This window comes from Tasmannia lanceolata, unplaced genomic scaffold (assembly GCF_043159265.1).
Source record: "Tasmannia lanceolata isolate RefF3 unplaced genomic scaffold, GAP_Taslan_0.1 ptg000012l, whole genome shotgun sequence".
NCBI lineage: Eukaryota > Viridiplantae > Streptophyta > Magnoliopsida > Canellales > Winteraceae > Tasmannia > Tasmannia lanceolata.
Window position 1 is genome coordinate 10,991,532 of NW_027518689.1, and position 17,660 is coordinate 11,009,191.

The 17,660-nt window shown below is 38.6% G+C and overlaps 1 protein-coding gene across 3 annotated transcripts in view; it reads left to right on the forward strand.

Moving 5' to 3' along the window:
* Positions 1–14,404, forward strand: part of LOC143887618 (NADH dehydrogenase ubiquinone complex I, assembly factor-like protein (DUF185)) — a 54,804-nt gene extending 40,400 nt beyond the window's left edge. For 2 of the 3 annotated variants that reach the window (XM_077391724.1, XM_077391725.1), the window contains 6 exons: positions 8,254–8,306; positions 8,413–8,638; positions 13,136–13,244; positions 13,347–13,632; positions 13,767–13,848; positions 13,990–14,404. In XM_077391724.1, coding sequence (XP_077247839.1) covers positions 8,254–8,306; positions 8,413–8,638; positions 13,136–13,244; positions 13,347–13,609 — 651 coding nt within the window. In that variant the 3' untranslated portion in view covers positions 13,610–13,632; positions 13,767–13,848; positions 13,990–14,404. The remainder of the gene's footprint in view (positions 1–8,253; positions 8,307–8,412; positions 8,639–13,135; positions 13,245–13,346; positions 13,633–13,766; positions 13,849–13,989) is intronic. The other variant, XM_077391723.1, reaches the window with a different exon arrangement.
* Positions 14,405–17,660: the final 3,256 nt, after the last annotated feature.

Consider the following 17,660-nt stretch of genomic DNA (forward strand, 5'->3'; position numbering starts at 1 on the left):
GGTTATGAAAACCCAACCCAGGAACCCTATTTTTACTCATTGTGCAAATTTACAAAGTTGTGGGCAGAACCCAAACTAACAAACCTCAAGGCCGCAAACCCAAAGTGGGCTCCACTCTTACGTTTACGTCAATCAAGTGACTTATACACATTAGAAATTATAACCCTTCTCCTTCGTAACTGTAAATACCCAAAATTACCCCTACTTGCAAATTCGTCCCCCTCTTTAAAAGAGGGGCCTTTTTGTCTTAGAGTAAGTCTATTTGATTAGGGCTTCTTTAAGAAAGCCTATAAATACATCTTTTGTATGTTTGTGGGAACTAAAACAGAAGAGTTTCGTGGGAAAGGAAGAGAAGATCGAGTTTTGTAATCGGAGATCACGGATCAAGGTAAGATCCATACCCGAAGTTGATTTTGATCATTAAAGAACCTTAAAAAGGAAGACTATTGTATTTAGAAAGGATGAAATAATAATTAATTGTGTTCAAGAGGAACCTTAGGCTTCATCTTGGATTCCTTAGGGTCGATCTTGTCTTTGAATCCCCAATGGATCCAAGATCAAGACATCGTAGTTTTGAACATTGAGATTTGGGGTATTTTGACCTAAAAGCTTAGAGTGTTTTACAATAATTGTCTCTATGTAGTTTTGGAGCGTGGAATTGGGTTTGGTGGATTCCCCTCATCGTAAGGAGTCCATCGGATCCGACCTCACGCAGTTTGGAGTTCAAACGAGAAAGTTACGACTTCTCCAAGCTTGGGGAAAATCAGCCAAAATCTGCAAATTTGCGGCCTTGGGAGAAAACCCAATCCCGCGGTTTCAGATACCGGAACATCAGGGTTCAGACGTCCGAACTAACTGGGTCGGGTGATTTTCCAGCAATGTTTCCCGCCGACAGCCCAACTTCAAAAAATCATTACTTTTTCCTTTCTCGTCCGTTTTTTACGCTCTTGTACTCTACAGACATATCGGAAACACGTACTTTCTGTTAAAAATGATCCCAAAAATGTTTTGAGGACTATATAATAAAGTAAATTTCAAAATACTTTGAGGACCCCAGTTTGGATTACCCTTCTCCCGTTTGTTTCCGGAAATTGGGTATTTGTGTTTTGGTTCATATTCTGTAGCTCGGTGATCGTTCTTGAGTCCGGAAGAGGTCGGAGAGAACATTTGAAGTACGCAATAACGTACTACTTTGGGTGATTCATCAACCAGATTTGCTTCGATCTATTGTTGTCTTTGAGACTTTTGTATACATATTGTGCCTATTATTTCTGAAATTGTTTTGGGTCTAGCATGCCTCTTTGTAACCATGTGGAAACCTATAACTTCTGTGTTTGCCATTGTTTTGTTTATCGTACAGTTATTGCTTTTCTTACCTTATTCGGGATATGAAACTTTGAACCTTTTGTGGAAATCTTCAATCAATTACGTGCTATACCTTTTGGACCCCTTTGACATTATCTGTTATGGACATTTGATTCGTTATCACTTTTGGACACTTCTATGGAGGCTTGGGTTATTTTTGATACCCACAGTGGGGGTAGTGCACTGGATTTCTGATACCCACCGTGGGGGTAGTACACTAAACTTTTGGTCCGTTAATGGGATAAAATGCTGGCCCTGTCGAGAGGTATCTGAACTTTGAGGAACTAGTTCCAACACCGTGGACGGTCGGTGTAAGCAATAACACGTCTATTGGACCAGGCCGATGATCTCAAAGTGGAACTGTATTCTGGACACCTTCTGGCATTGACTTCTATTTTGATACTGGCATTGATTATTGTTCTGATATTTTATATATCCTTTGACTTTTACTATTGTTGAATAGTGATGGGACACAAATACGGCTACGCTCCCAGATATCGCCACGGGTCATCCATGCACGAGTAGAGCCCAACCATCATGAAGAAAGGCGTTGGAAAACGGCAAAGACCACACAATCATGACACGTGTCGCCCTCTCGCTGCCCAGGCTTCATCATCACAAGTTATGGAAGGAAACGGCCGCCAAAGCCACGCGCGCCGGCGAGGTAGGGAGACGGCCCAATCCTGCAAAGGAAGGTTTTCTCTCCATAATGATGAAAAGGGCCGCACACCTCCCTTTAAAATGGAGTGAAAGGAAGAAGAGAGGGGGGCTTCGAGGCTACAAAAAAAGGACTTCCCCCATTCTCCACTACACAACACCGGAAAAAAGAGGCAAGGCAACCACAGAGGAGGCTAGGAACTCAATCATACTCTCCCTGCTAGTCCCCTCCGACCCATTCACCCACTCACCCAGAAAAGAGGCCGCGCGCTGGCCCTGGTAACCCTGACCGAAACCCCTTCCCCCTCTCGCTGTTCTTTATATTGATTGGTCGAAGGATCTGACTTGGGTGTCGAAGTGGTCGTCCGGGACCCACCCCGGACCCCCTGACCCCCTTTTGTTTGTGATTGCAGACCCCGCGGAGGCCCTCTACCGACCACGCGATCGCAAACCCGGATTCAGACGCCATCAAATAGCATGTAAGGGTAGTTTAGGCCAAGGAAGCAGGATTCTTCCCTGGGAGCCTTCGATTCCCGCTTTCTATTCCTGCTCTAGTAACCTTGAGCAGGATTCTTCCCTGGGAGCCTTCGATTCCCGCTTTCGATTCCCGTTTCGATTCCCGCTTTCGATTCCCGCTTTGGCAACCTTGGTTTAGGCATTACCTCTATATTAGAGGGTATTGTAGTCTTTGTACATTGTTGCCCTATTTAGGGCCTATATATACTCGTATACATGAGGAGCTCCCTAGTGGAGACTCTCCATCCTCTTCTTCTTCCTAACCATATCTATATTTCTTAACATGGCATCAGAGCCACGCGCCAATCTCTCTCTCTCTCTCTCTCTCTCTCTCTCTCTCTATATATATATATATATATATATATATATATATCGAGGCATTTCTGTTTTCGTCTTTTTTCTGTTGGGTTCTATCTCTCGAGGCTAAAATCTCTCTCCACGCAAAACTAGATCTCGTGCATCTTTATTTTTTTGTTTTCCAATTCCCTAAAATCTCTCTCCTTGTTTGTGCAACCCTCAAAAGCCCATTCCCTAATTTCTACCCCTCGAAAATCGCTCTCTTTCCGTAAATCTCTCTTTCCCTTGCGTTTTGTGTGCGCATTTTTCCAACTCTCTTCCCACTACGGCTTTGCCGTAAAAACAGAACCCGACACACAAAACCCTTATTCCGACCCTCTGTTCAGTGTTTTTTTTGTGCATTTTGCGCACAACGCAACTCCAAAAGCCCACAGCTCACCGTAACAGCACACCTTTCCCTTCTCTTTGCCGTTAATCCCCAAAACTTTTTGTTTTGGGTGCTGTAATCCCCAAATCCCTTATTCCTTCTTTTCTTTCTCTTTTGAATCCCAAATCTCCCTCCCCAAACCCATTTTGGGTTCTCCTCCACTCGCAAATCTCCATTCAAAATCCCAAATCCCTCTATCCACGACCCCCAAACCTCAAATCTTTCCTTTTTTTCTCTTTTGAATTCATTTTGGAAGAAATTTTCTTCCCAAATCTCTTTTGGCACTCTCCAAAACCTAGATCTACACCCCAAAACCCAAAATCTCAAATCCAAATCCCTTATTTTCTCTTTTGTGACTTGTGTTTGTGTAGATCTACTCCCCAAAATCCTTTATATTCCCAAACCTCCTCCCTAAATCTCTTTATTTTGTCTTTTCTATATTGTTGGGCTGCTATGGCCTTTCTCTTCATCTTCAAGGTGCACATAAAGTGTTTGATGAAATGTCTAATAGGGGTTTTTGTGCGTTGAATGTCTTTTATTCGTTGCTAGTTGAAGGCATTTGGCCTTCAACTTGAGGTGGAGGGTTGTCTAGTGTTGTCTTGTATTGTTTTTCTTCTGGTTGTTGTTGTCTTGATTGTAGTCTTCTCGGTATCTAGGTGTTGTCGTCTTTGTAGTCTATTCATGTCTTGTATTGTTGTCTCCGGACTCATGTAGTCTCGCCCGAGGGGAGTATTATTGGTGATTCTGTTCTTCGTCCTTCTTCATGTTCCTTCTTCATGTTGTCTTCTCTTTGATGTATTTCACCATTGTTCTTGGCGTAGTTTTACGCATTATTGTCCGGCTATATGCCTAACAGGCTCCGGACGACGTGCTTTCCGCCGTCGTTGGTTGGTGTTCTCTTCAGACGATAGTTTTCTCGTCGATCTTGTCACCAGACGATGGTTTCCCCATCGTTGGTTGGTTATCTTCAGGCGCCGATGTTCATGCCGTCGACCCTGTCTCCAAACGATGGTTTCCCCATCATTAGTTGGTTATCTTCAGGCGATGATGTTCATGCCATCGACCTTATCTCTCCAGACAACTGTGTCCCCTATCATTGGTTGGTTTCGATCACCTTTCCGTTGGTTATTCTTCTTCTCTTAGCGTTGTGCTGTCTCTGCCAGCCAGTGCCACTTCGCCGTTGTTCCCAGTGCGCGCTTTTGGTGTGCCCTTTTTTGCTCGATGGATCGCTACTATTTCCCTGCCGAGGTGTCTTTGTTCAATCCTTCGTGGTTTGCGGATTTATTCGTCGGGCTCTCATTCAGGGGAGGCCCTGTTCTGTTCGCTCTCGTGGGGGAGCTGTTCCTTTTTGGTGGCCGCTTATCTCTATGATTATACTCTCATGGTGGTCGTTATCTTATATTATTATGTTTTCATTATGTATTCACCACACCTGCTTGAGGAGTGCTGTACCAAGATGTATGCGTCTATGCGATTATTGTACTTTTTGTTATTTTAGTTGTGTGTCGTAGTTTTCTTTGTAGCAAGTTGGAGTTCCATAGTATATACACTCCAACTTGAGGGGGTGTTGCATAACATGTAAGGGTAGTTTAGGTGTTACCTCTATATTAGAGCGTACAGTCTTTGTACATTATTGCCCTATTTGGGGCCTATATATACGTCGTATACATGAGGAGCTCCCTAGTGGAGACTCTCCATCCTCTTCACTCCTCTTTTCCTCCTAACCATATCCATAATTCTTAACAACCACTGTTATGATATTCTAGATACCTTTTTGGCTTTGATTATTGTTCTGATACTGTTAGTCCTATTGCATTCTGTTCAGTACTCTATATCCATTATGCACCATTGTTTAGTTTCCTACCACACTACCTTATGAGACATTCGGTATTCAGTTGTGATCCACCTTGACTGATCCACCTTGACTGACCCTTTGAGCCATGACATGCTTAGACCTACGCATGTACCGAGCTTTTCACCTGACTGTGGTTTATAACATTTTCAAACTTCGATCCGCGTGAAGGAAACGAGGAGGATGACGCTTAGCTTCTGGACCGGTTTAGCTTGGAGATTTAGTTTATTTCATTTAGTAGACGTGAGTATTATTGAAAAGTTGTACAAAACTAAGTTTATGTTTATTCATTTTGGGTAAAGGGAGCGCTGAGTTGTGGATTTTGATTGCATTAAATTCAGTTATTTGAGACTTATATTTCTAGTTATGGAATTGCCAAGAATGGTTTTGTTATTGCTTTGTAGCCTTATATGCTTGTAGGGATTTGTCCTTGCAGGTGTACGGCATTGTCGTGTCCTATGCCATGGGTACGGTTTGGGGTGCGACAATAACTTACATACATCATGGGCCTCGTTTGTATATTTATTTATTCTTTTACAGCCCTCAAATGGAGCATAAATATCATACATGCCCAGCTTGCCTAAAAGGCTAAAACATTATGGAAAGTAGCCCGAACTGTTGCTTTGGTGAAGATGTCGGCTAGCTGAGAAGTTGAATGGACATATGGAGTAGTAATGGTCTTAAAAGACACTTGATCATGAACAAAATGATGGTCAACATCAATGTGATTCATCCTCCCATGAAAGACCAGATTGGAGGCAATGTGAATAGCCACTTGGTTGTCACAATGAAGTTTCGTTGGAAATGAAATATTGAAATCTCAACTCCCATCTTTGTAAGGAGTGAATGAAGCCACATTAACTCACTCAGCCATCGATCTATACTCGGCTTAGTTGACTAGTGGACCACTACTTACTGTTTTTTGCTCCTCTAAGTCACTAGGTTTGTATGTTCAGGTGATGGCCTATCTGCATGGTCTTAAATTTCCACCAAAACTGACATGTAACGACCAAATTGTTTTCGTTTCTATCCCTACTGAAATGCATATCAAAACTGAAACACATATCGAAACAAAAGTCACAAGTTTATCTATTACATTATTTCGGTCAAACCATGGAAACATCTCAGTTTCAATTAGAGATTTCAGTGAAAATCAAGATCACAAAAATGTATGGAAATATATGCAAATGATAGAACTTTAAGATGAAACTTTAGTAGTTGCTATTTTAAAATGGGAAAATAATCAATTTCTTCTATTAAAAATCATAGAAAATAACTAATAATATTTAAAAATCATAAAAATTAGAACGAACAAGGAAATTATATAAATAACGGAATTCATATTACTATAGTGTCATATAGTATATTTTATAATATTATTACTATTTTTTTTATTGAAAATTTAAAAATATTAAAAATTTAGAAAAACTAACAAAATCAAGACATGCATAGATTTAGCTGTCCTTTTTATACATACAATTTATGTTTTCTTTCTTGCTGTTTTTTGTCTTTATTATACATTTTTTTTATAAAATATTAAAAATTATTTTAAAGGGGAAAAATTCTTTCTTTACCACGAAGTCTATTTGTTCTATACTATACCACTACGTGTTACGCAGTTATATGAATTGCAGGTTAAATGTTGTATATGTATTATGTATAAATATTTATAGGAATTTGATGTGAAATGTGATATGTACTGAATTATAAGATGTGCGCGACAAAGCATGTCAACAGGTGTTCTAGGTTGTCAAACAATTATGGGTGGTTTTTGCTTATGTGATAATTTTTTATTGTGAATTGGTGCTTGTTCTAGCACTTCATGAAATTCCATCTTAAATGTCCTTCATTTGCATTTGTTTCCATAAGTTTATGTGATTTTATAGGATTTCCACTGAAATTTCCATCTAACATGTTTCCATTCTCATTTAAGACCAAAACATATACTGAAACAAAGCCAAAACCTTGCCTGCAAAATCAATGGTCTTGCTCATCATATACCTGTGCAATGTGTACAATGAGGCGAGCAACCAACAACAAAGAGAGAGGGTAGCAAAACTGGACAATATAACCACATAAGAGTAACAAGCGAATAATGACTTATATATAGTTTATTATTAGATTAGATGTAATTTTGATAGATAAAATGCTTATAGTACATGAATCTTCGGACAATTGTATGTACCGGCCTTTTTTTCATGACTGATCTGTCATTTCATTTGATATATTTTTTGTTGAGATGATTGAACATTCATGAGGTGGAGACCAAAGACCTCTAACCTGCTTCTCTTTGTTGATATGACTCCTTACTTCTATAGCTTTTATTTAGTAACTTAAAAGCTTCTATAAAATGTAGGCTTGTTGGCCCAAGGTTGCAAGGGCGGGAATCGAAAGCGGGATTCGATTCGGGATTCGAAAGCGGGAATCGAAGGCTCCGGGGATGGTTGGGACGGGAATCGTGGGTTTGCTGGAGATTCGCCGGGGAGTTGGGATTCGCCGGGGATTCGCGGTGAATCGCCTAGGAATCACGGTTCTAAAAATTGGGAATCGGGGTTCCCATAAAGTGGTAATCGGGGTTCCGATGAATCCGGACCCCGATTCCCAATTTTCGGGGATTCGAACCGATTCCTGAATCGGATCCGCGTTCCGGGGAATCGCGATTCCCCAGTCCAGGGAACGAATCCTGCTTCCAGGGAACGAACCCTGCTTCCTTGTGCTGGCCATTCATGTCATTTAGTGGTCAGACATTTGTGTCAATGGATAACAGTTCCTGAATCAATTCACTCACCTGGTAGGCATAGAAGCTTGCAATCATGAGTTCCTTGAACCCATAGGATATACTAACTAACATTCTTGCTTCTTTGTCAAGTACTAGACTGGAAATGTTTGTGGAGATTCAACATGCAAATCTGTGATGTAGAGTTATTCCTGAGTCGGTGTTATTGCAAAATTAGTTATACAGCGTTAATCATTTATCTGTCATCTGTTGGTGTTGGGTCTGTAAATCTGAAGGGGTGTATCACCTTAAGCAAGTTCTGTGATATATTCAACTGTTCAACTGATTGTATCTTTATTCATTTCTTAGGAAAAAAACAAATTCAGTTGATATTATTGACCCCATTTTCCATTTTGTTTGCAGAAGGCTTCTCTTGGGTGGTGTGAGAAGATGGTCGATGTTGCAGATGATTCATCGTAAGGGCTCACCGATTTAGTTCATTGCATTAATGGTCTGATCAAATGTTTTCTAAAGCTTCTAGAACAGTAGGTAATGTGATGCTTTCTTTTTTCTCTTGGACAGGTTCCGGTTTGTTCTATCGCCACAGCCTACCCCTGCAACATTGCTTTACCTGAGGAAGCGTTGTAAATGGGCTTCCCAAGAAGAAATAGCCAAGCTTGATCACATTGAAGTTTGTCCAAAGGCGATGGAGCTGACTCATTCAATCGCAAAGCGGATAACTTCCGACGGCGGAGGGGCCCTAATAATAGATTATGGACTGAATGGAATAGTTTCAGATAGTCTACAGGTCTGAATCTCGTGGTTCTTGTTGTGCTTGTGTTTACCATATGCATACTAGATAATACTTAATATGGCTATCCATATCTTTTTTTATCTATGATGTGGATAGTTCTAAACTGTCTTTGAGCGATCCTTCTTGAAACAAAATCAGTTTAACTGCTATTAATTATAGTTAACTACTAATCATCCCTTTCAGTCGATTACTTGCAGATACCGATCATGCCAAGGCTTTGGAATTTTTCTTTTGAACAACAAAATATATGCTTCATTGAGAAAACAGATTACACTAAGAGAAGCAGATTGCCCAGTCAAAACAGAAATTTAAAACATGAATGAGTTGATCAAGTGTCTAAAGAAACACTAGTCAAAATACTCTTGAAACTTCGTCAAAATCATAGGGACTCTACTAAGTTGTCCGAAGTCCTTGACATACCTCTCAAGTCGCGAAGACTCTGACAACATCACCTGACTTTGGTGAGCCGCAAGTCAATGAAACTATTGGAACAAAGAAAATGATGATTAATGCAGTCTCGAGAAGGTTTTAACACGTTAAAATTAGTTCAAGGTGACTCTTGGAAAGGATCATAACAGCCACAGATATAAAAATCTAATCACATGACTAATAAAGGATGAAACAATCCCGGTCAAGACAGCCCAAAGGACAGCTCTAGGGCAGAATCTATGAGATTAAGCAAGAAATGCGTCCATGAACAGCAGTAAATAAATGATGATCAAGAGAAGAGAGAAGAAGGAAAAAAGAAATCACTTGAAAGAAAAATACTTGAAATCCAGCCCTAAGCTCCTCCTAAGTCCACATCTTGAAGGTTGAAGCCAAACAAGAGAAGATTATCTCTTTTCATAAGCCAAACTAAATCCCTTATTTAGATCCCTACTCTAAAATAAACTATGTCCTTTAATTTTCAGATGCAATAATGTTTCAAATAAAAGAAAGTACTAAGTAAACACTTAAAATAAAGACCTCCCCAACTTCCCTAAAGGTCATGTGGACTCTTTGGTGGACCATGGCCCCACGCAAGCCACTCTGGTGGGCTATGGCCGGCACATGCATCGATGAGCTACACCACTTTCAACGACAGGTTGATCAATTTGGATCGATTTTGACTTTTGATGCATGTCTTCATTTTTCTTGCTTTCGTTCCTCAAATCAATATTTGAAAACAAGAAATCATCAAGGTAAAACCCAGTCAACTCGGGTGATTCATTGATGGACACGGTCAATTTTTTGCTCCCCGAGTTAAAGGAGTTCCGATGACTTGATAAGGTCAAACTCAGACAAGAACTCGCCAAAGGAAAAACCTAGTCGACCCGGACGAGTCGATGATTGACTTGGGGAGTTTTTAAACAGTGCTCCAACTATAGAATGTACTTAACTTTTTCATATGCGTAAACTTTCTATCTAAATTTATTAAAACATGGTTGTGTTGATAACATTTCCCTTTATCTTTCATGCATACATGCATTTAGTTGATTTGTGATCGAAATCTGTCTGCAATGCTTGTCTGCACTATGTATGCTCTGTTTGATTTTGTTTTTATTTGCTTCTCTCTCTCTCTCTCTCTCTCTCTCTATATATATATATATATATATATATATATATATATATATATATATATTTTTTTTTTTTTTTTTTCCGTATGCTCGTTATAGTTCTTTCTTATACAGTGCTTGTATTTAGGGCTTCTGCAATTATGCTTGTCATTATGATATATATGGATTGTTTTTTTATCCTTGGGTTTATGCTTGTGTTATTTCTTACCTTTATTTGCAAGTTTTCTTTTTATGTTATTTTCCTGTATGTTATTTTTGTTCTTTTTATTTCTGGTGTTATTTTCTGTTTGTATGGTTGTATCCTTTCAGGCATTACTAATTGTGATGTTCTATGTTTTTAGTTCCTTATATATATATATATATATATATATATATATATGAGGAAAATGATTGTGAGCTTGAAGCTCATATAGCTTATATGAGCTTGAGGGCTCAAACACATGGGTCCCATATTTTTTGTGGTGATCCAATCCATTCATTTGCAAGGCCCCATCATAGATAGGGTGTGTACCAAAAATCAGCTCCATTGGATCATCCTAACCCCTCGAAAAGCGGAGGGCAAAAATGGGCAGATTTGTGGCAAACGGTGTCTGTCCATTTTGCCCTCCTCTTTTGGATGGGTTAGGATGATCCTATGGAGCTGATTTTTTGTGCACACCCTATCTATGTAAGGGCCTGTCAAATGAATGCTTTGGATCATCCTAACAATGTGGGCCCACATGTATTTGGCCCTCAAGCTCATATAAGCTATATGAGCTTCAAGCTCACAATCATTTTCCTTATATATATATATATATATATATATATATATATATATATATATATATATATATATGGGGAAAGTTTTTCTAGTCGGCCGACTAGAGAACCTTCTCTAGTCTGCGACCAAAAAACACAATGTGCCCACATTATTTGGATAATCCAAAACATTCATTTGATAGGCCCTGGCATAGATAGGGTGTTCCCAAAAAAAAGCTGCATAGGATCATCCTAACCCTTTGATTTGTGGAGGTTAAAAATGGACAGATTTGTGGAGTTTATACGCGTCCATTTTAACCGCTATAAATCGAAGGGTTAGGATGATCCTATGGAGATGATTTTTTTGGCACATCCTATCTATGTCAGGGCCAATCAAATGAATGCTTTGGATCATCAAAACAATGTGGGCTCACTGTGTTTTTAACCTCCACTGTCCATTTTTAACCTCCACAAATCGAAGGGCTAGGATGATCCTATGGAGCTGATTTTTTGGGCACACCCTATCTATGCCAGGGCCCATCAAATGAATGCTTTGGATCATCCAAACAACATGGGCCCACTGTGTTTTTAGTCGGCGGACTAGACAAGGTTCTCTAGTCGGCCGACTAGAGAACCTTCTCTAGTCCACCGACCAAAAAACACAGTGTGCCCACATTATTTGGATAATCCAAAACATTCATTTGATAGGCCCTGGCATAGATAGGGTGTGCCCAAAAAATAAGCTGCATAGGATCATCCTAACCCTTTGATTTGTGGAGGTTAAAAATGGATAGATTTGTGGAGTTTATACGCGTCCATTTTAACCGCCATAAATCGAAGGGTTAGGATGATCCTATGGAGATGATTTTTTAGGCACATCCTATCTATGTCAGGGCCCATCAAATGAATGCTTTGGATCATCAAAACAACGTGGGCTCACTGTGTTTTTAACCTCCACTATCCATTTTTAACCTCCACAAATCAAAGGGCTAGGATGATCCTATGGAGCTGATTTTTTTGGCACACCCTATCTATGCCAGGGCCCATCAAATGAATGCTTTGGATCATCCAAACAACATGGGCCCACTGTGTTTTTTGTCGGCAGACTAGAGAAGGTTCTCTAGTCGGCGGACTAGAAAAACTTTCCTCATATATATATATATATATATATATATATATATATATATATATATATATATTCTATTGATGATAATGTTTTCCACCATTTGAGAAAAAATTTATTTGCAATTGATTTACGTTTCCAATGGAATTTTTTATTTCTTTTTTGTAATATTACATATATAGGTCTTATATATGATTTATAATATCTATAGGCTACTGATATTTGCACTACCATGTTTTGATAATTGGACTGACTCTTCTTCTCTTTTATTATTTAACCAGCTGTCAAAAGTTATTACAGTTCCCAAAAAACTCTTTGAAACCAATTTAAAAAGAAAAAACAAGCTGAGTTTGTGCAATTATTAAAACATGGTAGTGCCAACATCAGTGGCCTATCTATATCTATATCTATATACCTTTGTATGTATATGTTAGGGGCTGATATTGTGACTCCCTAAATTAGCCATTCCACTGATTAGAATAGTACCTCTTAATCCCGGAAATCCTTAATTATTATTTTTTTCCCTTTTTCATTACTTCTCAAAATCTGTGAGATAGTTATCATATTTGTCGGAAATGATTGGGGTGGAAGAAAAAAAGCGGGAGGGGTGGGTTTTAGAAACAAAACAGAATATGAAAAAAATGGGCTGTTCATTTTAGAAACAAAAACCAAACACAAAAAAATGGTTGAAATGAACATGAGGTCTGTTGGCATTAGACTGTTAGTGTCTTCTAAGTGCTGATATTCTTGGACCACTGGCTCTCCACAGAGGATGATGTCGGAGCCAGTTGCCTGAACATGAGCCAGATGTATAGAGGTAGACCTAGCAATTTTCTAGGACCATGCCAAGAGCGTGGTCACAGGACCATAGTAACATGAGCATCTATGCCAAAGAGTTATTTCTTATGGCTTGATATAAGTTAAACATAGTATAATACTCAATAAAGCTTCAAAATCAGTTAAGAGGTCTGTTGGCATTCCATTTTTTCACGCCTATTAACCTATTTTACATGCATCCCTTTGTTTGTACTGATCAAGTTTTTTCTTTTTATTACAAATGTCATCTTTCTGCAGGCTATTCGGAAGCACAAGTTTGTGGATATACTAGACAATCCAGGGTCAGCTGATCTCAGTGCTTACGTCGACTTTGCTTCTATAAAGCATTCTGCAGAAGAAGCTTCAGGTCCTCAAACTTGTAGTAATATTCAAATTTTCAAGATATAATCTGTTTAAGAATCACGGGACACAATATGGACTGACTGTTTAAATATGTAACATTTGACAGAAAATGTGACTGTTCATGGCCCAATCACTCAGTCTCAGTTCCTGGGTTCTCTTGGTATAAACTTCCGTGTAGAGGCACTGCTTCAAAACTGTACAGATGAACAAGCTGAGTTGCTGAAGACTGGATATTGGCGATTGGTTGGAGATGGTGAAGCTCCATTTTGGGAGGGACCTGACGAAGAGACACCTATTGGTATGGGTACCCGATACTTGGCAATGGCAATTGTGAACAAGAATCATGGTGTTCCCATTCCATTCCAATAAACTCCAACACAATGTAATGTCTGGTAAGACTAGTTTCTGTCTACTTATTTGAAATTGTTTGAGTGTAGCTGTTCTTTGTTGGTTTGTGGACTAGTTATTTCCTCATCAGATTAATTGTTGGTCTGGAAAATTAATTGTTTGCTCACTTTTTCATCAGATATTCTTATATGTAGTAAGAATTTCAGACTGACTTTACTACGAGGGAAGAGTGGAAGTGTGTGACTGAGGCAATGAGTAAGGTATCTCTGTTCTTTTTCATTCATTTCCATCTGCAATGTTTCACTTTTACAGCATTTGCGACTTCTGGGAGGAATGATAGACTAGTTTCACTTTATTGCCATTTTAATCATGAGTGAGCTGGTATTATGTTTTTCTATCAGGGATTAGAGAGGAGCTTGCAATACATAAAGACCTTGAATCACAGGATTCCTATTCACAGAATAATAGTGATGGGGGCGGCAATGCAACCAGCAACAAATCAAAGGTGTGCAGGCTTTCACCTCCCCAAGTTACAATTTTGCTCAAGCTAGTGGCCTTCAACTCTGGGTCTTGTTAGCCACCCTTTGAGAAGACATGACAATTGATTACAATATATAGAACCAAGAATAACAGTACCTAAAAACAGTCATGTTATTTATTCTTCATCCTTTATTCTTGGGTATTATGTAAGAATATGAGTTTTTTTTTTTTTTTAATAAATGAATGAATGTAAGAATAGCAGTTAAAAGGGGTTTCTATAGATTCCTTTCAAAAGATCTATTTTCAATGAAGTTTGGCATTTTGCTTAAAAGTAAAGATCTTGCCATTTCATTTTGTGGAGGCCCACCTTTCCATCGCCATCTGATCTTGTTTGGACTGTGGGCCCCTTTTTGACTGGAGGACTGTTCCTGCTATTCAAGAGGGAGGGAGTACTCAGCTTTATAGGTGACAGGGCTAATTCTGTGGGGCGTATTGGCGGCTTGGGAACTAGGGAGATGGTCACAAACATCCACAAATATTCAATTTTAGCTCGAAGTCATTCTATCGGTCGATTTTACAATAAAAATTTTAAAAACATCTGTTTTTGGAAACTCATTCAAATTGGGACTCTATTTTGGGAATAAAAACTATGGTGGAGAATTAGCAAAATATCCCTGCTTGAGGGTTAAATTTTAAATTAAAAGCCGTCTCCACTAAAGCTGTCATTGGTGGCCATGAACGAGGGTTGGGGTCTCTTCACCTGGCTAATATGGACTTTCCTTTGGGTCACATAGATGTCCTCGTAGAGCTTAATCTTTTTGAGAAGCCAACACTAAGGGTAAGAGCACCCTGATGATTGCACTTATTATTCGAATTTGATTTAGCCTACATTTTCCAAAAATCCATTACTGCAAGAGTACCATTATAAAAAATTTCTTAGATAAGGATAGGTTATGCGTGTTAGCAAATAAATTTCAAATTGAAAAGATTTGTTGTATCCCGAAAGATTTAGGAAGTGGTAGACATGAAAAATCACTGTAAATAATAATGACTAGCTTGCCGAAATAATTAGTAGTGACTAGGTTGTGTTGGATGCCCCGAATACTTCAATAATATTCAACAATGTCACCATAATACAATAATACTTGCTCATAAATTGCAATATTGTTGCAAGCATGGTTTTAAATTTGACCGAAACCGAAATTGTGGGAATGTACCAAATTACGGTCGAAATTTTGGCCAAAATTTTGATAAAATACTATTTTTATTTTTTACAGAATTTCGGCCGAAATTTCTGCCAAAAAAACCAAAATTTGTACGGAAATTTAAAACCATGGTTGCAAGAGGAAAGCTGTTCTGACACACTTCAATGCATTAAAATGGTCGGTGCATCCAGTAGGCGCATTCCTAACACCACGAAACATAGACGTGTTGAGATATCATTTCTTCTTTTGCAATATGTAGGGCATCCAAACGCAGACTAAGCTTAAGGTATGTACCTTTCTATCTATTATAATATAGCCGGATGGGGGTTTCACTGTTCATGCTGATGTGGACAGCCCCCCGTCTAGCCTTTGATCCAACGTAGCATCCACATTCAAAAACACAAAAACTAAAATTTGGGGATTGTTTCGTACTCTCTCAGTGAAAATACGCATAAAAACTAAAATTTACATATTATTTCCTATTTTCTCTCTCCTTTTTTTTTTACAAATTCCTTTGATATTTAGGGATTTCTTGATTTATTGCCTACCTTCCATGATTTATAATTTCCAGATCATTTCCTATTTTCTCTCTCCAATTTTTTTTACAAATTCCTTTGATATTTCGGGATTTCTTGATTTATTGCCTACCTTCACTGATTTATTGCCTACCTTCTTATTTCCAGATCAGCTTTGCCAAACACATTCTTCGATTTCTTTTTTTATTTATTCTATGCACCAGAATCACCGCAGTATCCCTTCCGTGACTGGTTGCCTAACTTAAACTAGACCTTTGATTTTTGCAGTCCGTAATCTTACATGTGGGATGTTTGTTCAGAATTATACTCTACAAGGCGTGGCAAGGGGAAGAAATGGCGATGAATATGTCATTTCACTAGAGAAAAAGATGAGTAATGATCCATGTTCCAATCTGATGATGGAACAGCCAGGATATGCTGAGTGCAATTGGATCGTGATGAAGTCATATGATTTTTTGATTTTTTATGTAATTAGTATTTAGCTCTCTCTCTCTCTCTCCCCTTAAAAACGAATTTAATAGGCAATTCTTATTCTATATCTCTCTTCACGATTTTGCTAAATCTCTCAATATATCCCTTCTCTATCTTAATATTTTTATGTAATTAGTAACTAGCTCTCCCTAAAATCTCTTTTCTCTCTTCTCTCTTCTCTCTCCTTAAAAACGAATTTATAAGCAATTCTTATTCTACAGCTTTCTTTCACGATTTTGCTAAATCTCTTAATATATCCCTTCTCTATCTTAATACCATTTTAATAGGGCAATGATATCCCCTCCCCTAAGAGAAATCGTTAACTTTTAAGGCTTTTGGAGTTAACGGTTGCTCCTCTAGCCCTTAATATATCCCAACGATATCTGTTAACGGGGGGAGTATCCATCAAAGGGGAAAAATCACTGGCCTAGAGCAAATTTCAACCAAGCGATTTTGCCAACAAATGAATGTCTTAGATCATCCGAATAGGTGGTCCCCACTCCACCTTTTTCTAAGCATTCTGTGTTGAACCTCTAAATGTTGGATTTTGAATCCAAATTAAAGTTTCAAATAAAGGATTGAGCTGATGCTTTTAAGGTAGCTTTTCATATTCCTTGGTACTCCAAGAGTCATTTCACAAAAAGACGAAAGTGTTAGACTATATAGTTAACTCTTTGTATTTCATTAATGGTGACTCTTTGGTTTTCTCATTTAGTGGTGTGCCTTGAGTGCTCTCATTAAGGGTGATTCTAGAAGATGAAGAGACTCTTGGCTTGCTTCTATAAAAGAGAAAAAGTATAGCTTTTCTAAGATAGAGAAGAAAAAAGATTTCTACCATTGTTGTGTGAGAAAGGAAAGACAACCAAGGGCGTGTCCCATAAATTTCTTGTGATTTGTTCCACCATTTCTGTGTGAGATTAAGGTCCACACAAGAAGCCTCAAAATGCTGTGTGATATTGGTCCACAGTACGATCTTGTGAGATTACGTTCCACAAGAAGATTGTAGAGCCTGATTTGCTTAACCAGAGAGACTCGAAGCTTTGCCTTCAAAGTGTTTTGTAGGTGCACACCAACAGTCAGTTGCTGTTTCTAGAGACGGTTCGGTCGTCGGATCCTTGTACCAGAATAAGGCCGAATAACTTCTTAAGAGCGAGGACGTACAACATCTCTACAAATATTGAGGATTATCTATACCCAGTTTGGTCTTTTCACTTTTCTCCAAGTTCATATTATTATAGTCTTCATTTTATAGCTTTTCCCTATTTGCACCAACAATCTGAAGATGTTATTCGTATAAGATGGATACTGCAAAAGCAATGGGTATTGATGGTATAAAACTTGAGAACTTTTACAGTTCTGATTTTAATGCTTGGCGTCGAA